This window comes from Corvus kubaryi, unplaced genomic scaffold (genome assembly GCF_017639235.1).
Source record: "Corvus kubaryi isolate FWS band 111438036 unplaced genomic scaffold, C.kubaryi_AGA036_p1.0 split1-37355, whole genome shotgun sequence".
Lineage (NCBI taxonomy): Eukaryota > Metazoa > Chordata > Aves > Passeriformes > Corvidae > Corvus > Corvus kubaryi.
The window spans coordinates 2868170-2893761 of NW_024582078.1; the positions used below are offsets into that span (position 1 = coordinate 2868170).

Here is a 25592-nt window from a genome sequence, read left to right on the forward strand (position 1 = left end):
AGCGGCCGCCGATCCCATTGGCACGGGAGCACCCGCGCCGGGAGGGGCACCGGGATGCCCCGGCTCGGTCCGTGCGCGGCTGCTGGAGCAGCTCCCGGAGGAGATCCCGCGACCCCGCCGCTGTTTCCTCTCGCTGCTCGTTTACACTGGAAGCGGTCCAGGTCGCTGCAGCGTTCCAGGAAAAGGAGGCGAGTCCCGGCACGTCGCGGCAGCAGCGGGTGCCGCTGGAATCCAGGTGGATCCAGGTGGATCCAGGTGTGCGGGAGGTTTTGGGCAGGGCCGTAGCGCTCGGATGCTGCTGCTGGGACAAGGAGTGAGGTCTGTCCTTGTCGTGGCTTTGGGGGTCCCTAAGGGGGTCCCTGAGGGTGGCTTTGGGCCACCAAACCACACCGAGTTCCTCTGCTTGGGGAGAAGCGTGAGATTTTGGGTCTGAACAAAAGACCTGGGCCAGGGGAAGGCTTCACATTTATAAAATCCAAAACAAAATGAAAGAAAAGCCTCAAAAAAAACCTCCACCAGCGAAGGTGCACAGAAAGGGAGGCCCGTGGCTGTTCCCTGAGCGCTGCTGTGTCCCTGTGTGTCACCGACCCCATGTCACAGCCTCGCAGTCCTTAACATCACTGCTGATAACACGCATCAGGTAGGTATCGATAATAACTAATAATATTTATTGATGGCCTTGCAGAGATTGGGAAGGTTTCAGCTCCTCAGAATCCTCAGGTGCTCCCGGCTCTGATGGTTCAGTGACGGAGGGCTTTGATTTACAGCGTGTCGCAGAATTCCCGGGGACAGCAGCCGGGAGCGGCTCCTGCTCGGAGTTTGCACCGCGCCCGGTGGAGCGAGAGGATCGGAGCTTTTTTTGGGAGAAAAAGGAGCGGCTGTGCGGCTCCACGGCCGCGGGGAAGAGCCCGTCCCTTGTCCCGGGGACACCGGTGGCGCTCGGAGCCGGGATACCGCGACGCGGAGCCCTCCTGGCCACGCTCATTGCCACACCCAGACCTCGCCCAGCACGCCGATTTCCCCGCCCATGTCCCCACCCATAAAACCTTAACCCCGCCCTGTGGCCACACCCGCCTGTCACTGACCTCACTGCCGTCCCTCCCCTTTGTCCCTGGCCACGCCCAATGACTCCGCCCCATTTTAAGCTCCGCCCTCCGACCCCACCCATGCCCCACCCAGTAACTGGCCCCGCCCCAAAGTGATCCCAGGCCGCGCCCCCTACCCTAACCACGCCCCCACGCCCACCCCTCATTCACTGGCCACGCCCCAAAGTGATCCCAGGCCACGCCCCCTGTTCTAACCACGCCCCCACGCCCTCATCCACTGGCCACGCCCCTGCTCTAACCACGCCCCCCATGCCCACCCCTCTTTCACTGGCCACGCCCCCGTGTTCGTCAGCCCTTGGCCACGCCCCTCCCTCGTTGGCCCCGCCCCTCCCCGCGCGGTGGTGGCGCCCCCCCGCGGCCGGCCCGGCGCACACGCGGCGCTTTTCCCGTTTCCACACCTTTTATTCCCCCCCGCTTTTTTCCATAAAAATTTGTAATAAAAGCCTTCCTCTCGCGTCGTATACAAAATATTCACTCTACCGAATAAATAGAACACGAACGTCTCACGGGCAGGATGTGACCTCAAAAGGAAAACCAGCATCCATCCATCCACCCCCCGATCCTTCCCTGTCCGAGGGATTCACAACAGCCTCAGTTACGCTCCCACTCCTCCACACTCCAAACTCCCAGCTCGCCAAAAGAAAGGTGAGGCAGGAGTCATCTGTCAGGAGAACACCTCATACCGGGAAGGGAAAAGCTCCTGCTCACCAGCTCTGAGGAGCTCGTACCCAAACCTGAGGAGCTCGTACCCAAACCTGTGCTCAGACAGAACCAAATCCTAGAGAAAAATCTGTGGTCACACAGGGAGTATGACTAACAGCAGGTGAGGGATGCTCTCACCCAGACTAGAACATCCCTTGCTGGTCTTACATGTGATCCTGACACAGCAACTGTTCTTAGAAGAAGCCAAAAAAGCCAATTTTGTAAGGATTTCCTCTTCTCCTGCTCCCTTGCCCTGATCCCCTGTTATAAACCCCAGCTTGCACCCCTCTGCCCCTCTGCTTTATCACCTCGGGGTTTGCAGTGACAAATTTAAGGCCTTTCCCACCAAATCCCTCCACCTGGAGCTCAGTGTGGAAGCACTTTAGGCACTTAAATTATCAAAAGCACTGCAGCATCAGAGCAGCCTCTGTGCAGGGAAAGCTCCCCACATTTACGTAAGAAAAATAAAGGGGTTTTCAGCCTTGGGTCAGGGGAGCATTTCTTCACAGACACCCAACCTCTGGCAATAAGATTTTGTCTCAAATCCTTCCTGCTGCAGCCAGCAGTGGACAGAGCCCGGGGTAGGAAGTCCGGAGCCCAAAAACGTTTCTGGAAGTGGTTAAGCCACTGCCAAATCCGTCCCCAAAACAGCTGCATGTCAGCACGCTGACCCTGCTGTGGGAAAGGGAGGCTGGCAGGCCTATAATTTGAGAAGAACTAAAACAAAAACAGTGACCCCTGACGGGAAAGGGACGATTCGAGCGCTGAGCAGCCCTTTGAGGGCCCGGCTCAGACAGCAGGGGAGTCACCCGGCCTCCCTGCCAAGGAACGGGCTGACAAAACTCTGCCAAAATAGCAACGTTTCACCCTTCAGCCCAACCTCACATGTGCATCTGGCTGCCCACACACCTCCACAAAAAAATTAGTGACAAACAGCTCGTTTAGCACAGGCAGAGTCGAGGGCTGCTGGGGTTCCGTGCGTGCTCGCAGCACCCATCCAGCCTCTCCTCCACGCACTTTGGATCACTCCTGACTGGGGGCCAGCACCTCAGCTCCTCCCTGGTGCGTGGGGAGTTCTTGGAGTGGTTGGAATCTGCCAGCAGCAGATTTGTCCCAGCTGGGCCACTGCAGACAGGGAGTGGGACTGGCCAGGGGGACTCGTGCTCTGCTGCCAGCGGGAAGTGACTCAGAGCCGGGAGCCAAAACAACCTGGACATCCCAGGAGGGTTTGGGCCCTGGGTTAGGGCAGCAAGAGGTGCTTTGCCTCACTCTAACAGGGGTTTGCTCTGCCTCAGTGAGAATCTGGACTACTGACTGGAAAAAAAAAAACATTTTAAGGCAGCCCAAACAGCCACAGGCAGTGACCAGCTCCAGGTCTGAGTTTAACTCATCAGCAACTCCCCCGGGCCTTCCAGGAGAGCTCTTCCTGCTCTACTTCACTGCCACAGGACTGAAAACCCCTCTGGGAACAGATTTCCCTGGTGTGTGGCAGCATCTTTTAGGGGCCATGTGCAGGAGAGGCACAACAGGATCCATGAGGGGAGAGAGCAAACGCAGGCCGAGGCACTGAGGTGAGGAGCGAGAGGTCAGAGTTACTGGGAACTGTGTGAAGAGAGCTAAAAACAATCATTAAAAGGAAAAATAAAAGCTCAGAAGTCCTCTCTCTATCTGATGCAACCTGGTACACAGGTAAAGGTGAAGTCACCCTCTGGAACTGGTCCTAATGGGATGTTCCTTGTTTTTCCAAAACAAGGCACAGTGACTTTTCTCCCGGATGGTTTTGGATCAAGGTGGGGAAGGACAGAAGGGCAGAAATGTGGGTGCACACCCGGGCACCCCCTCGGCCCCACAGCCAAACCTTCGCCACCCCAATGCTTTTTTTTCCCAGAAAATCTCCTCCCAGCGTCCCATTTGCTGAAGTATTGCTCAAGAAGTTGGGTAAAACTACAACAAGCAGGGGGAGAGGGCACAGCTGGAGATGGAGGAGAGCCAGTGATTTATCCCCTCCTGTGCTGCTCCTGCTCAGGAACACGAACCCGTTATCAGAGGGAAATTCCGATTCCCTTTTCCCCTCCCCGTGCAACCCCTTTGGTGCTGCTGTGCCGTGCTTCCCTCTGCTAAAGGCACCTTTGGAAAGCACTTCAGGCCCGCAGGACAACGCCCCAAAGCCTCTTATTTACACCTGAGATTAACTCCGTGCTGCCCCCAGCCCCAGAGCCACCCCCAGGGCGACAGCAGCCGCTCGGGGACAGCCGGTGCCACACGAGGTGCCCCACAAGCGGCCCCGTGGGCACACACACAGCTGGTTCTGCCACGTGCTGCCACCCACGTGGCTGCCCTGCTGTCACAAAGAGTACTTGGCCATGTCACCCTTGTCAAAGACAACTTTGGTTGCGAAGTAGATGGCAACCAGTCCGAATCCAGCAGCTGACACCATGTAGGCAGTGACCGACTGGGTGAACTGGACGATGGAGCCCATGAAGAGGGAGGGCACGACCTGAGAGAGGAGGAAAGCGCTGTCCAGGATGGCCAGGTCCAGGCAGATCCCTCGGCCAGGAGCCCCCGGCTCTGGCTCTCCCACCATGATCCGGAGGGAGACGTCGCAGGAGGAGCTGACGCACAGAGCGGAGCTGGACACGGCTGCAGGGGAGGACGGGGAGGAGGAGGAGGAGGAGGAGGAGAAGAGGCTCCCAGTGTGGCCATTCTGGTAAGGCAGCTTCTGGCTGGAGAGCAGCCCTTTGGTGAAGGCCGATTTCTTGTCCAGGAGAGCGGCGTCTTCCTCCTCTTTCCTCTTGTACTTATGCAGAAATACCTGTGGGAAGGAGGGAGGTGTGTGAGGAAGGAGCTGGGACTCTGAGGGGGCCTTGTTTTTGGGCAGGAGAGCAAAATGAGCTTTGTGTGTGTTCAGGGGAGTGCCAAGCCTGAGCCTGGCCCACGTGAGATGAGCTCTGGGAGCCAGGCTGGCTCTTCCCCACTGGCACAGGATCCAAAGCAGCCCTGACTCACTGGGGGAACCCGGCCAAGCGGGGCCTTGGCTGTGCTCAGGCTCTGGGGCTCAGCAGCCCGAAGCCAACCTGGGGACATTTCGTGCTGAGCCCTGGGCTGTCACCTCCTCAGTGGGTGCCAGAGGAACCTGGGCTCAGCCCATGCTGGCATCAGCCGAGGCAGGGCAGGAGTGAAGGGCCAGAGTCCCCTGTGGGGTGTCAGGCAGCCAGGGCAGTGCGAACAGCAGCGTTTGGTGTTTGTGGGGTGGGTGACTGGGAATCCCAACCCTGCCTGCACAAAGGATCAGCCCAGAGCCCGGGACAAGCGGCCACTTCTCATCTGGGATGCTTCAAAGCGACACCAGCTGGGACACAACAGCCCTGGGAACTCAGGGAAGGGCTCTTTTCTCAGCTCTGCAACAAACCTCAACTGAGTTGCTTCATCTGCCTGCCCAAAGTCTTGCTCCAGCCAGGAAAAGGGGGCAGGAGCGACCAAAATCTTTTCCTTCTCACCCTTTTTTGCCTCACTCCGCTCAAGCTGTGAGGTCTCTGGAGCATTCCCACAGAGCATTTGTTCACACCAACAGGCCATGGGCACGAGAGACCAAAGCCAGCTGTGCTCTCCCTGATTGCACTCCCAGCCTTTCCCTGTCGAGCCTCCGGCACAGCGTTGGGAATGTGGCCTTCCCATCCCCAGCCTGTGGAGTTTGGGTTTCATTCCATTGATGAAACATCCACGGGAGATCCCAGCCAGGCTGGAGCCCTTGCCAAGCTGAACATTCCCTCACCCCCCTACTCTGACAGGATTCCTGGTGCCATTTGGGATGGGTTGTTCCGAAGGATTTGTTCAATGGGAACATCTGGATGCCTGTGGTAACAACTCCTACTTACTCCATGGCACAGCCAACCACTGCCCTTGGGATGAAAGAGCTGCTCTCAAACCACAAATTAATTCTGCATTTGCAGCACAAGAGAAACTCCCATTGATCCAGTGTGCAGCTCAGGAACCTCCTAGGACTTCTCCACAAGGATAACATCTGTGGGACAGGGTTACGAGCTTTTGTGCTGGTGTCACAAGTTTCACAAGGTTTATTTTCCTTGGAGCTGAGGGAATAGGAAGAGCTTCAGTTTGCATTTTACTGATCTTGGTGCTGAGGACGAAAACTGGAAAGCAGGACCTGTGAGGACTGAAAATCCTTGAGTTTTGGACCCCCTCAGGCTGGCAGACCTGCAGAATTCACACAGGGATAACTAAACCAGACCAGTTTCCCTAAAATATGGGAAAAACCTAAAAATATGCAAGGCCAGGCTGCCCTCAGCTCCCTGCAGCAGATCCCTACCTGCTTGTCGTGGTGGTAGAGGGATGCCAGTGTGTAGGGCAGGATCTGGAGGGCAGAGAAGGTGAATCCCGTCAGGGCAGCGGAGATGGTGACCACGGTGACGCTGTGGGACAGGCACATGACAAAGGCGGCCCCGGGGAAGAACACCACGCTGGCCAGGTACACTGCCCGCGTCCCAAAGTGCTTCACCAGCCGGTCCATGATTGTCGAGAAGAAGATGGAGGTGATGCACTGCAGGAAGAGGCCCAAGCTGCCCATCCGGACACCTGCGGGTGGAGAGGGGTGATGGGCACTGCCCTGGCTGCCCCTGGGATTCACACAGCCAAAAATCCTTCCCTCAGTCCCAGACCCCAAAAATGTCCTTCCCTCTCCTTCACTCCCAAACCCTGAAACATCTTTCCCTCTCTGTCAGTCCCAAACTTCAAAAAAGACAGTGAGGCACAAACCCTGCCAGCCTGGGCTGGCTCAGGGAGCAGAGCAGCATCACCCAACAAATCCCAGGACTGCACCAGCCACCCTCCAGCCCCCTCCCTCCACCGTGCGCACCCCAGTCTAGCTGGAGATGGGAACCCAAATGCCATCCTTGTCTTTGGAAATCATTGTCTGCCCCTTCCTCCTGCTCTTGCCCCAGGACGCATCACCTGCTGCTGAAGCAGGATCGGCTGTTATCTGATGCCAAAGCCAGCAGCAGAACAAAGGGAAGCAGGAATTGTGCTTAAGCCAAGGTAAAGTACAGAACATGCTCTGAACTGCAGTATCCGGTAGCAATCCGGACTTTACCCTTTTGCAAAGATCGCCCTGATTTCAGGGAATTAAAACCATTAACTCTTTGGAGCGGGGATCATTACTCAACACATGTTTCTATGACAGCCAGCACAATGCAGGGCTGACCTGCTGGCAGCTAAACAGTGCAAGTGTTAAACAATAATTAAGCTGCCTCTAAGTTAAACAGACACCCAGCACAAAGGGGCAGTGTGCTGCAGGGCCCTCCGAGTGGAAAACTGCAGGAGGAGGGCCAGGAAGGTGCCTCCAGAATAAAAGATTTGGATTAGGGAGAGGAAAAGAGTGGTTGGGCAGGGAACCAACGCAACAGCCAAAATGGGACAGCAGGTAACACCCGTGAGGAGGTGAAGTGCTGCTGGAGCAGTGTCCTGGGGTGGGGATGTGGCATCTACAGGCTTGTGATCAGCACTGAAGCACTGGAGAGGGGGCTGAGACCTGGGAAAGCTGCTGGAGGGCTCCCAGAAACATCTGGGAGATGGGAATCTCCCAGCAGCACGCAGGGAAGAAGCAGCAAATCCCATCTCACTGCTACAGAACATGGCCTGCCTTCCCAATCCCTGCTCTCCAAGACATGGGGAGCACCCTCACCCCTTGTTCAAAAAGGGGGGAAGAGCAGTGCAAGGAGCTGGCAGCAGCCAGCAGAGCCTGCAGACAGAGCCAGCCCCATCCCGCTCCGTGTGCACCCTGCCAGACCCTTCTGCCACTCAACCACCCAGCCCTGGGCCAGGGCTGCCTTGCCAGATCAGCGCAGGGAAGAACCAGGGGGTGTTTCCCAACCTGGTCCCCCGTGCCACGCTCTGGGAGCCATGGGAAAATGTTCTTTCCTGACCCATCTGCAGAAAGCCAAGTTTGCTGTAGCTTTTTTTCTTGCATTACCAGCAGAGCTGAGCTCGCACTAAACCCTCCTGTCCGAAGGAACACCCGCCTCGCTTCTCACCTTCATCGTAGTGGCGCCTGGCCTCCGTGCCCGGCTTGGCCCTGGGCACGCCGTGGTACAGCCCTTCCCCAACAAAGTCCGTGTAGAACAGCATGAAAGTCATGAGAGCCATCCAGCTGCAGAGCTCGGCCACGAACAGGCGCCGGATGACCCTGGGGATGCGGCAGTAGAGGCCGTGCAGCCGCGGCAGCAGCGCACACAGGTTCCTCAGAGCCTGCAGCACGTGCCTGGCCTGCAGCAGGCAGGAGCCCCGGGCCAGCTGGCAGCAGCAGCACGACAGGGACGGCTTTGGGGACGTGTCCTTGAGCGCTGGCCGATCCAGGATATCCCCCTGGGCGGCCTCCTCTGTGACGAAGAGCGTGGCCAGCACACAGCCGAGGAAGATGACGGCCAGCAGGCTGAAGAGGCAGCTCTCCTGCCCGCCCAGGTAGGGGGCTAGGAAGGCCCAGTCGATGGCTGGCAGCAGGTAGCCGATGCAGCCCCCCAGGCTGATCATGAAGGCGTACATGGAGAAGGCCTGGCGGCAGTTGTCCGGCTCCTGGAAGAGGTCGGAGAGCAGGGCCTCCAGCGGCGTGAAGCACACCTGGCCGCAGAAATCCAGCAGGCCGATGCCCAGGATGAGGAAGGCGATCTCCAGAGGCCGGGGGTTGAGGGCACACAGGCTGGCCAGGCTGCTGGCGTGGGGGATGACGAAGAGGCTCAGCAGCACTCCCAGGCACAGCACCCACATGAACGGTCTCCTCCGGCCGTAGCTGCTGTGCCAGTGGTCGCTGGCTGAGCCGATCAGTGGCACAAAAACCAGCCCAAGGACGGGGCCTATCCCTGGGAAAGAGACGGAAGGCAGGGGGGGTGTTACAGGGACAGAGCTGGTCCGTGTGCACTCTAAAAAGGGATGTTTCGTGAATTTGGGAGGTTTCAGTGGGTCACAGCCCCATCCTCCACACAGCCCTGCAGAGACAACTCTCCCCCACCCGCCGGACTCAAAAGGTTAAAAAAAAACCACCTCAAAAGAGGTGACAAAAGCTACCTACCCAAAACCATGGTCATGAACTTCTCCTCCACGCCCACTTCCAGCAGCAGCGGTGGCACGTAGGTGATGCCGGCGGCCAGGCACACCTCCAGCCCGAAGGTCAGCGAGTTGACCAGCAGCAGCTGGGTCCGGCGGCTCTGGAAGGACATGCTGTCCCCAGCCCCCCGAGCCACGCTGCCCCGACCCCTCAGTGGCACAGGGCTGTGTCCTGCCAGCTGCAGAGCTCCCAGGGATGCTCCCCAGGCAAGGAGTGGAGCTTCCCTTCCCGGGCTGGTGAGGAGATGCTGCTTCCCATTTTATCAACGGTGAAGGAACTGTCTTTTCCTCTTACTGCAAGATGGGGAGAGTCCAGGCAGGGATCCCACTCCAGGCTTCTCCTCCTGCTCAGCGGCTGTGGTCTGTGGGCAGAGAGAGCGTTAAACACAGCAGGGCCAGGGGTGAAGCCAGGGACCACACAGATGTGTCGCTGCTTGAAAGGGACAGTCCCCATCCCAACAGGCCGGGGAGGGTCTGGGAGAGGGGCAGGTTGAAGGATAAAAACTGCATCAGTGCCAGGTTTGTCCCCAAGGGTTTGTGACAGGTGAGAGAGGGTTTGCAAAACCCAATCCTGCCCTCGAGGATTGATGACCTCTCTGTCCTGTCCAGCCACCTCTTACAGATGGCAGAGACACAAAGGATTTGGGGTCTCCTCTCCCACGGAGATCAATGAAGAGCCCCCTCCAAGGATCAGGGGAGCGCCTGCAGCCACACGGGGTCATCTCCAGAGCCCACCACGCCCCTGCCTGATGCCCAGGACATCCCCCCTGGTGTCCCACAGGTTCCCGGGGAGGCAATTTCACCCAAATCCCATCTCCAGCCCCCGGGATGGGGCAGGGAGAACAGATGGTGCCTCCGTGGAGTTTCACAAACAAACCTGACCCACTTTAGCCTCATCTAACAGCGACTGGTAATTACCTTACTCATTAGACTGAGTCATTTATTTGCCCTGTAACTGCTCCCTTCTCTCCGGCTTCTCCGGAGGGGAGAGGCCACCGGCTCAGCACAGGGGCTGAGCAGCCAGGGCAGGAGGGAGCAGAGGCCTCTCAGTCCCAAACGACAGAAACCCTCCCAGGTCCCCAGAACCCAGCCCAGCAAACTTTGCTGAGAACACCTCGGGGAGGTGGCCTGGTGACACGAGTGCTCCGGGACTTCACAGAGCCCTGCCTGGCCTCCACCACTGCCCAGGTGCTTGCAGGCAGCTACAGACGGGACAGCTTCTGTCACTTCTCTCTCTCGCCCCGTCTCGCCATCAGCTGATAACCCACCAGAGGGTGGCTGGAGGAAGCCGGCAGGGTGGGGATGAGGCTCAGGCATCACTCCCTGCCTCTTGTTGCAGCGGAGAAGCCACTCCTGAGCTGCCAGGCTGCCAGCGACACTCAATAAACACCGATTATTCCCCTTCTGGGACCCTTCACCTTCCCCCTCCGCACTCACCCAGACCTCAGCTGTCACAGAAGATCTTCCTTTCAACGACGCGAACGTTTAAACGCCTCGCCCAAGGTCAAACAGCAAACAGAGAGGGAACGGCAGCGGGTTGGCTTTAATCACCAGAGCCGGCTTCAAAGGAGCCCTCGGCAGCCCCAGCCGGGCTGAGCATCCCTTCAGTGCCTGGATCTGCAGGGAAGCGCCGGGGGCAGCGCCCACCTTGCTCAGATGTGGGTTAGCCACAGGATGTGTCAGCCTGGCTCGGTTAGGAGGGGTGCCCAGCTGGATCCCAGCCCTGGGATAAGGAATTTCAGCTCCAGCAGCACGAACTCGGGTGCCGTTCCCAGAGACATGAGGCGAAATTAACCGAGCCACCAGTGCTCTGAGTGAGACCTCAGAGGGAGGCGGAATGTCCACTGGCTGCTGCAGTCCGGGGTCTGGAGAGCTCAGACAGGGGGAGTTATCCCAAAATAAACTCCAAACATCAAGATTAAAAATGGTTTTCTTCCCTTTTACTGCTATGGCACAGGCAGGGGAGGCAGCAGGGATGTGTCCATCTGCCTGAGCATTCCAGTTTGGAGGCAGAGCTGGATTTCTTATCTGCCGGTAGGAACAGACCTGTCTCTGCCCCCTCCACACCCTCAGAGGGCTTTAACGAGAAAATAAACCCAGAAAAAATAATCATGAACAGCCAGAGACGGGAAGTCTCAGCAGCCATAAAGCTGTGGATACAGTTGCAGCAGATAATGAAATTCCTGTTTGAGCTGAATTTTATCCCAATACCCATCAATTACTCCTTTATTCTTTCCCACAGAATAGAGACGGGGAAAGACACCCCCTGTGCTGAGTAGGAAAATCCCCTGATCTGGGAAGACAAGGAGTGGGAAAGGGAGATTTGGGAGGCTCAGGGAGCCAGGACTCACCTCGTCCCTGGCAGGTGCTCCCTGCAGCCCAGCCCGGGCACACAGCGCTCAGCAAAAGCTGCTCCGGTGTTTGCAGGGCAGCAGAGGTGGAACGAGCACAGGTTTGGTTTCAGGGCCCTCCCTTTCTGCTGATAACAGTGGCGTTATTAACACCACACCACTCCTGTGGCCGGGCCCCTCGCTGAGGGCTGGGCAAACACTGCTGGGCACCCCCTCACACAGTGCTGCCCTGAGGGAACCCCAGCTCTGGGCTCGCACCTGAATTCTGCCCAAAAAAACCCCCTGATATTCACGGTTATCACCGTCCCCTCGCTGATCTGCTGGTGCTCCAGCACATGGAGGATGTGGGGTAGGTATTTTCTTTTTAAAGCAAACAAGGTGTCCCTGCAGCTTTGCAGGTGACAGGCTGGCCCTGAGTAACAGCCCCAGCAGCAGCAAGACCAAACACCCTTCCCTGAACCCGCTAATCCAATCTTTCCCAGGAGGATTTATCCTCTGGACTATGCAGGACTGCTTTGGCTCTGGCGTGGAAGGAGCCAAGAAAATCCATCCCGGAGCTGGGAGATCCTGGTGGAACAGCAGCAGTTACACCTCAGCCAGGGGAGCTGGCAGCGCCCTGCCCATCCCAGAGGGATTTCGGAGACCTTTCACAGCCCCACGGGGGCGGCCGGTCCAGGTGACACTGGCACTTCTCACCCTCTGGCCTCGGTTTCCCCAAATTCCCACAACAGGGGCAGAATTTGTCCTTCCCTCCTCACGGAGCATGGTGACAAGGGTCAGAAACAGAAAGGGACACCCGAGGCTGTGCCCTGTGAGGTTCCTTGCTCTCAGCAGCAGCAGAAGGGAGCCACATGTGGGGCTTTCCCACAGCTGCTCCCCGGGCTGGCGTGCCATGGGACATCAACTGCTGCTCTTCCTTCTCCCTCCCTAAGGAAAACCAAACCATCTCCAAACCCACGGGTTTCTGCTTCACAAACCCAACTTTTCCTCCCCTTTCCCTGCAGAGAAACAGCAGATCAACTCCCAGAGGCTGCCTCACCTGGCAGCCAGGTAGGAGGGCGGGTCCAGGGCAGGAGCAGAGCGTTGCTGGACAAAGGAGAGGAGAGGAGGGGATGAAGCCAGGGAAGGTTTTAGGAAAAAACAACCCCAAAACACCTGGGAAAGGTGGATGATGTGCAGGGCACTGATGGACACACACAAAGACTGAAAGAAGTCTCTCCTCATCCCAATCTCCTAAACCTTCCCAGCACAGGATCTTAGAAGAAATCACATCTCAGCAGTGCTCAGAGTGAAGAGTGAGGGCTGGTGATTTTAAAAATAAAATGCAGGGGTACTCACTTGGCAGAGAAAAACTCATTTATTCCTGGAAGAATCCATGTCCTGCTACTCCATAATCTTTCCAGTCTCTCCCGGGGGTGCAGAGGGGCCAAGAGACGATGTTAAATGTGGTTGTAGGCTTTGGTCTGTAGTGGTTGTACACCTCCTCCACAGTTCAACAAACAGCAGCGGTCAGACAGCAGAGAATCTGATTCAAGGTGAGGATGCTGAGGCACTGGAATGGGTTGCCCAGAGCAGCTGTGGCTGCCCCATCCCTGGAAGTGTCCAAGGCCAGGCTGGAGCAACCTGGGGTGGTGGAAGGTATCCCTGCCATAGCAGAGAAGTGGAAAAAAATGAGACTTAAGATCTCTTCCAACCCAAACCATCTGATGATTTTATTATTAATTATTTCTGACCTGTCAGGGCTGCCTTATTCCCTTAGGAAAGGAAATCCCTGAGCTCAGGTGGGGCCGCTCCAGCCCAGCAGCCCCCAGGTGATCCAGACCCTCACTCCCCCTCCCTCCCCAGGGCAGGTTTGATGCCCAGAGAGAGGGGAGGACAGGGGGTTCCCATTCACAACCCCAGAGTTACATTTCCAACCTTCCAAGGGGCTCTTGATGAACGTTACGAATTCCCTGGAAGCCCTTTGGAAGAAAGGGTGGGAGAGAGCACGGGGAGGGGAGGAAAGAGCTCAGGGAGCCGCCGGGGCCTTTCACAGCTATCAGTGTCCATTCAGCGGCGCTGAATGGGAAACGCACCATGGAGAATAGCTCTGGCAGCTCCTCGGGATGGAATGGAAACTCACCTGACCTCTCCTGACCCCCTCCCCGGCCCCCCTCCCCTCCCAAATCTCCTTGACCCCATTCACAGCGCGGGGAGAGGGGAGCGCTCACGGAGGGAGGGGAGAAGGGCGATTGATTTGGGCTCTCGGAATTAACCCCGCGTTTCCTTTGAGCCCCGGGGCTCCATTCTTAAGGAAAGAGCAGCAGCCGCTGGAAATCCCCTCCGGGGAGAAGAAGGAAGAGCCGGGAGCCCCGGGGGATTTGGGATTCCCTCCCTCATCCCACAGGGCAGTGTCCAGCAGGCAGGATCGATCAATCCATGACAACTCCGACTTCCACACAGGGAGACCCTTGGATTTTTTCGGGACTGGGGCTGGTTCCCTCCTGCCTCGCTGGAACCTCTGCACTGCAGCACCCACAACAGGATCCTGCTGCTTCCAGGGCTAAAATCCCAAGCTGTCCAAGCCTTTTTGGGCTCCTGAGGCACAGAGGGATCCCTGGCACAGACACACGGCCGAGGGCACCTCCATTTGGGAATGGGCAGCCCAGAGAGGATGTGTGCCAGGGTGGAGACAGCTCTGTCCTGCCTGCCCTTCGCCCTGGTACCTCACGCTCCTCTCAGGAGCTGCGCCAACAACTCCAGGGATGCTTTAACCTCATCCCACACCACGACCATCACCCAGAGCAGAACCCCAGGCTCCTGTCCCACAGTCTGCTCCTTCCCTGGCCAAGGAATTGCTCCTGCCAGGAGCCTTTCTCCCAGCAGAAGATAAAGCAGCAAAGAGTGGCCAGTTCCAGCCAGGCCTCCTCCTGCTCCAAACAGGAACCGCCTGTCTGACTAACGGGGTCACTGACTCAGCAGAGGCCACACTGACACTTGTGGAGCTCTCTGAGGGACAGACACGAGCCCAGGGCCACGGCAGTGCCAGCACGTGCCAGCAGCTCTTGGCTGGGCTTCGCCCTTGGGATGCCCGGGACATCCACGCCGGGAGCACGGCCAGGAGTCGGGCACACACACTGGAGCTGGGCACCCTGAGTCCTGCAGCCAGCAGGGGCCAGGGCTGGTGGGATGACCCTCACCTCATCAGGGGCACCCAAAAGATGAGTTCAAGTCAGTGGTGATGGGGTGAAAAGCCCCAGTAAAGCTGAGCTCAGCTGCAGAGAGATCTCCAGCCTGGGCTGAAGGAACCACACTGGGACTGGTGCTGGTGCACAGCGGGGTCTGGCAGCGTTCTACCCACTCAGGACTGGCATCTCCTCACCAAACTTCATCAAGCAAATCCTCCCAAACTCCTCAACGCAGCCAAGAGCAGCAGCATTTCAGCCCCGAGAGCCTCAGCCCTCCTGGTCACGCTCCCCTGAGCCGGCGTCAGGTCTGCTGCAGGCAGCTCCAGACCTCCAGACAAGCTTGGCTGGCTCCACGGCAGAGCCACAGCTTTGTTTTGCTGCTGCACGACCCAAGCTCTCGCTTTTATTCATGAGAGGAGCCCCCGTTCCGGAGCGGGAGGGGAAATGAGATGATCTGCTTCTGCTTTTCACTCGTTTCTGCTGTTTAAAGACTGTGCCCATCACCCCTGGCACTTGATCCAAATCAACCTCTCTGCTGGCCTTTCTTCTCCACTTATTATTTTTTTTAGCAGAAGAATCAAAATGTAAATTGAACTAGAAAGGGGGAAAAAATAAGCCCCCTCCAGGTGCCCCCTTCTCCTCGGCGTGGGGACGAGCACAGATTATATCCGGCAGCACATGACCAGGGCCTGTATTTATGTGTCAGAGTGTAAAACCCACCCTGCTGAGCTGCCTTTTCTCTGCCTGGGGCTGGGGGCTTCTGCTCCGCGTCTCCTCAAACAGCCCCACAAAGGGGATTAAGGAGAGCCCCTCAGCCCCGCAGAGTAATCCATCAAATTATCCCTTGTTGGCGTTGCTGTCCTCTTCAGGGGAAAAAAAAAAGCCAGAAAAAAAAAAAAATAAAAAGCCCTCCAAAAGCTTTTAAAGGCACTGAAATTACACTTGAGCCTGAAACACTCCACCCAGCTGCTGGAGCCCACAGCACAATGGGCTGGTTGTAAAGGGAATCCCGGGAAGTGAGGAGCAAGGAAAAAGAGACGGACACTTAAAAAGGGCAGCGGCCTCCCCACGGCTGCAATGCCAACAGGTGGCTCAGACCCCCCCACACTCGGGACCCTGCAGCAGATCCAGCCCAGTAAGGCCGGCTGGACATCCCAGTTACCCACTGAGAGGGAATCCGGGGCTCTGGGATGGGTTTGCTGTGCCCCGATGGCCCCATGGATGCGTCCTCAGCAGAGGTGAGGCTTGCAAAGGTCTGCAGTCATGGGGGAGCATCCAAACCGCTCCTGCAGGGAATCCAGCTGGGGTCCAGCACTGTCACCCTCTGTCCTCGCTGTCCCCAGAGCCCTGGGACTGGACAGGCCCTCAAAACCCTCACAGAACCCCCACCATGAACAACAGGACTGTCCAGGGCTCAGGGCATCTCCACCAGTGACCCTACAGGCAAAGCAAAGCCAAACCACACTCACCAAAATCCTGGGAACACTTGGAATCTGCTTTTCCTTCCACTGCAGCTCCCTAAACTTCACAGGAACTTCTGTGCTGCTCGTCACCACCCTGCTTGGAGGGATGAATCCTCCCTCTCCACCAGCCCTGCCTGAGCAAGCACATGGGATTTCCTGGGTTTGCATTGCTGCAATCTTCTGGAGAAAACTCTCAGTGAAACAGGGATCACGAAGTGCTTACCCCAACAAACTGGAACTGGGAAAGAGAAGAGCAAACCGGTGCTGGTGGCACACAGAGCACCCACGTGGCTGTGCCACCGCAGCCACAGCAGCCAGCTCAGACTGGACACAGTGACACACAACGCCTGAGTTACAACCACCAGTGCTGAGTGAAAGAGAATTATTTCCCCATCTGTCCCAGGGAGGAGATGGGGAGCCAGAAGCCCTCACTGCTCTGCTGTGTCTGCTCACAGGGCTGGGAAAATGGGAAGTGAAACTGCAGCTTCTTGCTTGCAGCTGGAGCAGAAATGCTGCGTGAGGGGACATCTGACCCCTCGGCAAGTCAGCTCCAGCTCCTCCGTGGCTTCCAGGCAGCTCCAGCATTTCTACCCCATCATTTCTGGCTTTATCTGGAAAGCTGTGACAGTCATGGGGCCAGCGGAGTCTCGGGACTGGCTTTGGCGTGGGTAAGACAGTTCTGGTGTCCGAGCAAAAACCAGAGGCCAGAGCAAAGGCCAAGGCTGGACACAAGGCTGCAAATCCAGCCCTGGGCTGGGATCAGCTGGAGCAGTGCAGGAACAAACTGTGGAGCTCTAGGAGGGATGAGGGGTGTCCATGATCCCAAACTGTGCCCACACAGGGGTCAGACAAGTTTCACCCCAGCAGGAGCCACCAGCACCCAACACTGAACTCCAGCCATCCCTGGTTTTGCCAGGAGCCTGCTCCTCAGGAAAAAAGGGAACAATCCAAACTGCACACATCCTCGGAAAGCAACAGGCACACAACTTCCAGAGCCCCTCTGGCTGGAAGTTTTGGGAGCGTGACCTCGAGCTGTTGCTCAGAGGAGACACCGGGAGCCGTGGACACAAACACAGAACCAGCGGGCCCTTCTGTAATCACACGGTCCTTCGGCCATCCCTTCATGGCAATTTTCTGCTCCGCAATCCCGGTTATTTGTGTCCCTGCCGGAGAAGTGGGATGCTAACAGATCCCTCAGCCAGCCCTCTGACCTCCCCTGGCAGGTTGGGGGGGGTTTCTCCCTCTCTGTTTTCTGTCTGTAAAATGAGGTCATGGCTTTGAACGAGACAAAAGAGCCTTTGCAAGGTGAGGAATAGCCCCGGGACAGCTGGGAGCGCTGAGCCCCGTCACTCACAGCCAGGGTGTGCCCAGAGCTCAGAACACCCCCCTGGTGTCCCTGGCACGGGAATGGGCAGTGGGAACGTGCAGAAAGGAGGGAATGAAGTAAAACTCTCTAAATATTTTAAACCGAGAGTTGCTCTAAGATTCGTTGTCCCCCCACCCATTTCCGCCCTCCCAGTCCCCCTCTGGCCCTGCAGGGGGTTTATGCCGACATCCCAAGGCACTTTCTGCCACACCAGCCCAGGCCAGCACCCTCTGCCACAGGGGGAGGTGGGCAGGGAATAATGGGAGTTTTCTGGGGTGTTTTAAGGCAAAACCCACAGATCAGAGCTGTAAAAAAAAGCAGTTTTACATGCCTGGGGCAGCAAAAGCTGCCCAAGCTCTGCCTCCTGCCTGCAGCACATCAGCCCCTCGGGGTTAATGAGGGCCCTCAGATCACTGCTGGAGCACAGGGAGACTTCTCCTTATCGTGGCAGACCAGCCATGAGGCCTGGGTCTGAAAACAGGAGATTCCACGATTTTATTTCTGCCCGGTAATTGCAAAGATAAGGAGCAATCAGATTTTTGTTTTGTAAGGCAGATAAGTTTCACTGGAAGGTCTTGATGGGGAACTTAAGAAGCCTTTTTCCTTTCCCCATTCTCACTATCAGTTTAACGGGGTGCAGACTCCAAACATGCAGGGATTTAACATTCACCCAAAAAGCAGAGCAGCAAGGAATATCTGGAAGGGACATTTTCCACTTTAAAAAACAAAAAAAAACCAAAACCAAGGCTCAAAGCTGCCATTTCTCCAGGAGGCGAATGGAGTGAGGCATTTTTACCACCCCCTCACTCCCCACCCAAACAGGAACCTCACTTCTATTTTGAGCCCTGGAAAGAACTTCAGCCCTAAATTATTAGCTTTTTACTAATCAGGCACAGGGTTCAACTTCAAAGCTGCCTGGATTTCACAGAGCCCTCTGAGCAGGGGTTTTGTGGCACAGGGCACAGAAGGGACAGGCAGGAAAGTGCTGTGAGAGCTGGAATTACTCCGTGCTTGCTGCTAAAAACCCTGGAATGGAAGCTTGTGCATCGAGAACTCGAGCAGGGGCAGGGTTTTCTCTCCACACCGGGCTCCCCCTTGCCATTATTTGCTGGGGTGAAGTTCAGAGAGCCACAAAGGAAGCAGAGAGACCTCTGATATTCCTGCAGCGTGCTCTGGGCTGCCTCGGGCACACAGCCAGGGCACCTCGGGCGAGAGCTGGCAAAGGGCTGGTGCCCAGCACCTCCCGGGCCATCCTGGCTGTGCCACCAGCGTGCGCTGGCTGGCCTGGCACCCCGAGGGAGCCGTGCCCAAAAGGCTCATCCTCTGCTAGCAGCATGGGCCACAGGCAGCGATGGATCTGGGGGCAGCACAAGTGCAGCCTGTTCGAAGAAATCAGGGATGAAAGAGGCCCTGTTGAATCATCTTCCCCGGGGCTGCCGCAGGACTGCTCCCAACAGCACATTCTCCAGCCTGAATGGAGGGATCTCAGGCTCTGAGGCTGCAGGAATTTCCCCTGAAACAATATCCATGGGCTAGAAAGATTTAATAGCTGGGAAGTGTCCGTCCGTCCTTCCTTCCTTCCTTCCTTCCTTCCTTCCCTCCAGTTATCCCCCCGTGCAATTCCTGCGCTCTCCTTTTGATTTGCACGCTCAGACCCCTCTCCAGACTGCGCCCAGCCTCTCTCCTAGACCCGGCTTCAGTCAATTCCCATGAAAAGCCGCCCTTCCAGGCCCATTAATTGCTCAGTCGGCCTTGGCCGGGGCACAGCAGCCTTTTGTTCCAGCGCCGCTCCAGCTGCTCCCGCCGCCCCTGGCGCACAGGAATCGTTTGTCACCAACATTCCCGAGCGCACCTCTGGAGCCCGGCAGCAGCAGCGGCCACACAAAGCCCTCCCCTGTCACGCCACGAGCCAGTACCTGGCACCACAGCCCGCTGCCACTGTCACCTCCTTGTCCCTTTGTGCTCCAGCTCTCTGGATTTATGAGCCGCCACAGACCTCCAAGGAAGCGCTCGCCCCGTGACCACAACAATCCTTTATTCTCTCTGCACAGCTCCGAAGGGAGAATTTGGTCATTTATGCCAGAATCCAGAGCGAGGTAGCGCAGGGATCACAGGGAGAGCACTGACAGGACACTCAGTGTCAGCTCAGGGCCTGGAGATGACCAAAAGATCACTTTGGGTAGCTCCTCTCCTGACTGAAGTGACCCCCACAGCCCTGGGAGAGGGGAACGAACAGGAAAACACCCTGGAGCAGTGGCAGATCCTTCTCCAGGGGCAGATCCAGCCCAACATTCCCAGACTGAGCACTGCTGATAGGAAAGGCACAAAATCACCATCATGGGGGGAAATCACTCCCAAGGTCCAGTCAAGCTGGAGGGGTTTGGTCACACTTCAAACCTCACCCCAGAGCCAGTTCTGCCCATTAACCCCAAATTAAGAACAGGCAATTAGGATGCGAAACAGCATCAGAGCTGAGGTCTGATCCTCACCTCAGCTTCTTCATGCAGCAGGTCAGAGCCCAGCAGGATTCACTCCTAATGTTCGGGAAGGGAAAGTGTGATCCAGGGATTTTTTTCGCACGCCCCATTTCACCCAAAGTCTCAAGCCATAAATCTAAAGCAGGATTTCAGTGTTGCCCACAACTCTGTGCACGTTATTCCTGGAGCTGGCTCCAGCCTGCTCTGCGAGAACATTCATGTCCTCTGAGTGCTGACAACCCGCACGGATTTGAGTCACTGCACTCATTATACTTCTGCTTTTCCTGAAGTCCCAGCTCCTGCAGACAAACCACCACGGAGAACTTCAGCTCCCAACAAAACAAAGGTGGAAAAAACCCCCAAAAAGCAGCTCCCTTGATTGAAGGGAAAAATTTTTACACCTCACAAACCAACCCCAGCGCCCGGCATCGTTTTAAGTCGCTATTTTCAAATAAACCTCACTGCTTTGCCAGAGGCCATCCTTAAACCTCCTGAGCATTCCAGCCCTGGCAATGATGAGAATCCATCTGCAAGTCACCAAGAGCTGGCTCTGAAATCCCCAGATCAACAACCCACCAGGCTTCCCTGGATGAAGGACGGGGCCAGTCCTTGGGATGTGGGCTAAGAGCACTTTCTTTTAGCTCGTGTAGCCACGGAGAGGAAGAAAAACGGTTCAGAGCTGCAAATCAGGCACCTGCTCCTTGCTGTGTGTGTTCCAGCCGCCTCCAGCCCCGAGACAAAGGAGCCTTTGGGACCACATTCCTCCATCGCTGCCCTTATTTTGCCAGACAATATTCACGGGGGTCTGTTTCTTCTCTTCTGCAGGCTGGCAAAATGTTAAGCAAATATTTGGGAACGGCGAGAGGAACCGACATTTTAGGGTATGAAAACAAGGAGGAAGGGCACAAATTAGGGGGACCTCCAAGGAACACCACGCAGACAAACAAGAACGAGATGGTGGCCCCAGAGTTCCACTGAGCTTTGTTTTCTGAACAAGCAGCTCGGCAGCTCAGCGGGTTGGGCACATCAGCAACTTCTGCAGCTCCGTGACACAGGACCAGCCCCTTCCAGCAGCGAGGAGCAACAGCAGCACGAGGAACAGGCTGGGCTTTCGGCATCAGCAATCTCAGATAACTGAACACTGGGGCACAGAACTGTTAAAATAATCCTGTCGTTTACTGTTTTCCTGTTCTTTTCTTTATGGTGGGCGCAAGATTGTGCAGATCCATGCCTGACTGCCTTGCAGGGATGGCTTTAAAACTTGCCCCTGCTCCTTAACAGGCAGGATTCCTCCCTGAGGGTCTCCAACCCCTTTCCCAGCCGAGCCAGGGGGTCCCTGTTCTCCCATGGACAGTCTGGATGTCTGATATGAAGCAATCAGAAACCAAGACACCAGCACTGAGAAGAGCTGACAGCTGCTCACGAGCTTCTCATGACTCCCTTGCTCCACTCTCAGCCTCAATCATGAGCTGAGCACGGCTGAGAGGTCATGAGACGTGCCAGGGTGGCTGTTTGGGCTGAGTTTTAGCTGTTTGGGCTGAGTTTTAGCTGTTTGGGCTGAGTTTTAGCTACCAGGAGCTGTCCTAGGCTGGCTGCTGCTCCAGGAGCCACAGGGCACCATCACCTGAGGGAATTATTTCCAAACAGAGGAAATCCAGCCCATTTTGGGTTTCTGTGTCTCCCTCTCCATCCCCCCTGCTCCTAACACGGCTTTACACCTGCAATTCCCTGCTCACCCCAAGCACCACCTCCCACCCCTCTGCTGCTTTCCCTCCTGGCTCCCTCAGAGCCTCGAATCCATCACAAACCTCCCCAAATTTCACCTCAAATCCATCACAAACCTCCTCAACTTTCACCTCGAATCCATCACGAACCTCCCCAACTTTCACCCAGCAGGTCAAGCGTTGCTTTGATGTTGCCCCAGCAGGGAAGAGACAGCAACACATTAAAGAGCACCTAAAGCAGCCCCACAGCAGCCACTCCTTGGGGATAAACACAAACACCACTCACACCTCTCAGAGCTCCTCTGGAGAGCTCAGCCATCCCCACTGTGACAAAAGCAGGGTAAAACTCTGAGGGGAGTAAAGCAGAGGAGGAAGAGAGACCCTGAGCACAGCACTAAGGTGATTTTTTTAATTTCTGAGAGCCTGCACTCCCAGTGCCATCAGCCACACGAGCCCAGCCACCACCCGGAGCCCCGTGCCGAGGCTTCAGCTGAAGAGAAGAGAGATGAAACTCAGGGAGGAAAAACCAAAAGCCCCTCCTCCCCTCCCCAGCCCTGCCACTTGAGTGCTCCAGCGAAATAAACAGTTTGGGGAAAAGGTTACCAAGAGTTTATGCTAAACATCATTTCCTAGGGACTCTGGGGAAGATAAAGTGCACCCAGGGCTGTATTTTTTAACTGGGGGATCAGGCCAGTGATTCCAGCCTCTCCCACCATGGGTATGGACAAAAAATCTGCTGATAAAAACCGGTTTTGCTCCTTCAAAATGATGCCGCTGGTGGAGTTTGTCTGGAGCACCTTGAGGCACCTACAATTGCTTTACTCCAGGGGTGATGAGCTGTGAAACTGCTTCACTCACGGCATGGTGCTGGTTCTGCACGGCCACAACCTTCCAGCAGCCTCCCGATGCTGGGGAACACCTGGAGGCTCGGGTGCTGTAGCTGGGACCTCATTGAGAGGACACAGCACCCACAGCGGTCACTGCACAGCTCTGGGCTGGAGGGGGATATCCCCAGAGCAAGGAGAATTTCCTCCCTAAATCCCAACACCGGTTTATACCCTGAAATACAGGGATTTACATCCCCTGTAAAGCTCTGATTTAATTTGCTATTAATTCTGGAGATTCTTGTTATCCATATCAAATTTCTAATCCTTTTTATTTCGCACCCCCCCTCCCCCCCCCCAAATCCCATAAGTCAAACGCTCTTGGCTTCCACGATGTTCTGAGGTAATAAAATCCAGGGTTTTAGGCACTGCCTGGGATCCCAGGGTTGGCAATCTGCCTCCGGTGCCACTCCCCACAAGGGGAAGGAGCTCTGGATGATGCCAGAAAGTCCAGGTAGCATCACACATTGAAAAGAAGAAAAAAAAAAAAAAAAGAAAGAAAGAAAGAAAGAAAATTGCAGGTGGGGTGAATAATAGAGAAGCTTTCAAGGCTGGTACACGTTTTTCAGGAGTGCCTGCATGACTTCAGTGCCCAGGTCATTTGGGTACTTTTGAAGTTCTTCCTCAGGTTCTATTTCTATAAATTCCAAGTTATTCTCATGTTACACACGTAAAGGCTGCTCTCCTGAACCACATCGAGAACCAGGACAGGGCAAAAATGGGATTTTGAGCCTGGCCACTGTCTCTGTGCTGCTCACGAGTCTCACAGGTCCAGGTGAGCAGCAGGAAAGCTGTTCCTGATCTGTATCCCATCCAATTTTTTGTTTGTTAGTTTGTTTGAAACATAAAAATGGAAATCAAGCATCTTGCCCGGTCTGGCCATCACCAGCATAAAATGAGAACGTTTATTTTAGTGCTTTTCCCTTCCTCCTGAAGCTGTCATCCATGGGAAGACAAATGAGTCTGGTAGTTTATGTTTATCATAAACTACTACAGCATTTTACCACCAAAATCTCGAGTCCTGCCGAAGTCAGGAACCCCTGGAATTATCCCCATTGCATTTAGGGACCGCTGCTGAGGCAGCGGATCCCCCTGAGCTGGAGGGGAGGCAGCGAACCCAAGCAGAGCCTACAACCAGGCGTAATGAAAACTCCCCTTTGCCAGGTGCTGCCTCGCTTGGATTCTAAGGATTCACTGACCTGTCCCTGCAAGTCTTCAGGATTTCTGGGAGTCCATCCCGCTTCCCGACCTCTCTGCCCGTTCAGAAATCTTTAAACCGACGCGGTCACCGCGGCTGTCCCTGCAAGAATGAGAAGTTTGGGAAGCACCCCGGGCACACGGCTCTGTCCCGGGGCTCGGGCAGGGCAGGAGACCCTCCCACAGCCCCACCTGCGGCCACTCCTGCTCCGCTTCCCGACGCGCGAGGGGTTTTTGTTTTCCCGCAGCAGCTCCAGCGCAGGAGCATCAAACCCGGAGCGCTTCCTCCTCCTCCTCCTCCTCCTCCTCCTCCTCCTCCTCCTCCTCCTCCTGCTGCTGCCGCTCCGGGCAGCGCCCCCGTCCCGGCCGGACCCGGCGGGCAGCGCTCGGTGCCGCCTGCCAGTCCAAGTGCGGTGTGACCCCACAAAGCCCCCGACCCCCTCGGAACCCCCCGGGGAGCTCCCCAGGAGGGGCAGCGGGAGCCGCATCCCGGCACGACCAGCGGCATCCCGGGGCAGCCGCATCCCCCCCGCGCCCCCGGCCCGGTCCAGCCCCGTGCCCATTCCCGTGCCCAGCCCCATTCCCGTGCCCAGCCCCATTCCCGTGCCCAGCCCCATTCCCGTGCCCAGCCGTACCTCAGCGGCGGCCGGGGCTCAGCCCGGCGCCCGCGCCTCCGCCGCCGTTTAAAAGGGCAGGTTCTCCCGGCAGGGAGCATGCGCTGCCGCGGGCGGAGCGCCCCGAGCCCCCCCGGCCGCCCCGGGCCACCCCCCGCGCCCCGCGGGCCACCGAGTTCCGCCGGCGGAGCATCCCCGCGGCCCCCGCAAGGGAGAACAGCCCCGATCCCGCAGCCTTCCCTGGAAGAACAATCCCATTCCCGCAGCCCCGCAGGGACAACAGCCCCGTTCCCGCAGCCCTCGCTGGAGAACAAGCCCGTTCCCCGCATCCCTGAGGCCAAACCCCTCCGGTACAACAGCCCCGCTCCCGCACCCTGCGTTGGGAGAACAGCCCCCGTTCCCGCACTCCCGATCCCCGCAGCCCCTCTCGGTGGAAGAACAGCCCCATCCGCGCATCCCCGCTCCCCTCAGCCCCGCCAGGACAACAGCCTCGTTCCCCACATCCCTGAGGCCAAAGCCCCTCCGGCACCGCAGCCCCGTTCCCTGCAGTCCCCTCCGAGAGAGCAGCGCCGTTCCCCGCATCCTCAACCCCCGCAGCTCCTTTCCCTCCGCCCCGTTCCCGCAGCCGAGCTCCCACCGCTGCCGTCAGCCCCAGCAGCCCCAGCAGCGGCTCTGTCCTGCAGGACCATTCACCCCAAATACCCGGCCTTTCTTTAGGAAAATCCCCCTTTCTCTCATCCCTTTCTCTTTCCCCCCTTCCCGCCGGAGCATTACCCGCAGCACGAGCAGTTTCTGGGTTTGTTTGGGTTTTCTGAGCTGGTGGTTCCCTGTAATGGTCTGGTTTGGATGCAAATAGGGCCCCTGCTATGGGAAGTTTGTGACCTGGCCCTGGACATTACTCGTGGTGGATGAGTGCTTAATCTCTCGTGGCGTGCGAGGGAGAGGAACACAAAATATATACATTTATAGAGAGAGAGATCTAGACATCGTATCAGCACCCAACGTGAAAAACAGGGGCTGAACAGAACCCTAAATTGAGGAAAAATCAATGTCCTATTCATCCCCACAGCCCTCGAGATGAGAACCCTCCAACAGAACATTCCCTAAACATCTGCAGCAACAAGTATCTTATTTTTGTGTGTGTGTGCGAACAAAACGAGCAGAGGAGAGGAAAAATGAGACAAGAATGCAGCTGAGAACACCAGCTGTTCCTAAATGAATGTTTGCGAATGCTCGGGCCAGTTCTTCAGCTGAAGACTTCAAAAAGTCACCAAAAGCCTTGTGCTACTTTGTGCTATTTAAAGCTTTGGCCCTTTGTTTTGCAGCGAATTCACGCAGCTCTGTCAGCTACAGAAGCATTGCAAAGATTAGTTATTTTTAATCTTCACAGGGTCCCTCCTTTGAGCAACTTTGTAGCTCTCAAGGTCAAAA

At 56.6% G+C, this 25592-nt stretch overlaps 1 protein-coding gene and 1 long non-coding RNA gene across 11 annotated transcripts; one reads left to right on the plus strand and one right to left on the minus strand.

The window, feature by feature from the left end:
- Positions 1-72: 72 nt before the first annotated feature.
- LOC121657695 lies at positions 73-1596 on the plus strand. Its single transcript, XR_006013692.1, has 2 exons — positions 73-255; positions 686-1596. It is a non-coding gene; the product is annotated as an uncharacterized LOC121657695 (long non-coding RNA).
- SLC45A3 (solute carrier family 45 member 3) lies at positions 1488-24273 on the minus strand. 10 transcript variants are annotated; one of them, XM_042013592.1, is made up of 8 exons: positions 24183-24273; positions 23550-23650; positions 12608-12913; positions 11270-11394; positions 8884-9280; positions 7853-8674; positions 6133-6398; positions 1488-4620 (listed from the first exon to the last, which is right to left on the minus strand). In XM_042013592.1, the coding sequence occupies exons 5-8, from the start codon at positions 9029-9031 to the stop codon at positions 4153-4155; spliced, it is 1704 nt and encodes a 567-aa protein (XP_041869526.1). In that variant the 5' UTR covers positions 9032-9280; positions 11270-11394; positions 12608-12913; positions 23550-23650; positions 24183-24273; the 3' UTR covers positions 1488-4152. The 10 variants fall into 10 exon arrangements, with proteins under 10 accessions (XP_041869526.1, XP_041869525.1, XP_041869524.1 ...); XM_042013591.1 differs by having other exon boundaries at positions 8884-10565; XM_042013590.1 differs by having other exon boundaries at positions 8884-10641.
- Between the last annotated feature and the right edge of the window lie 1319 nt (positions 24274-25592).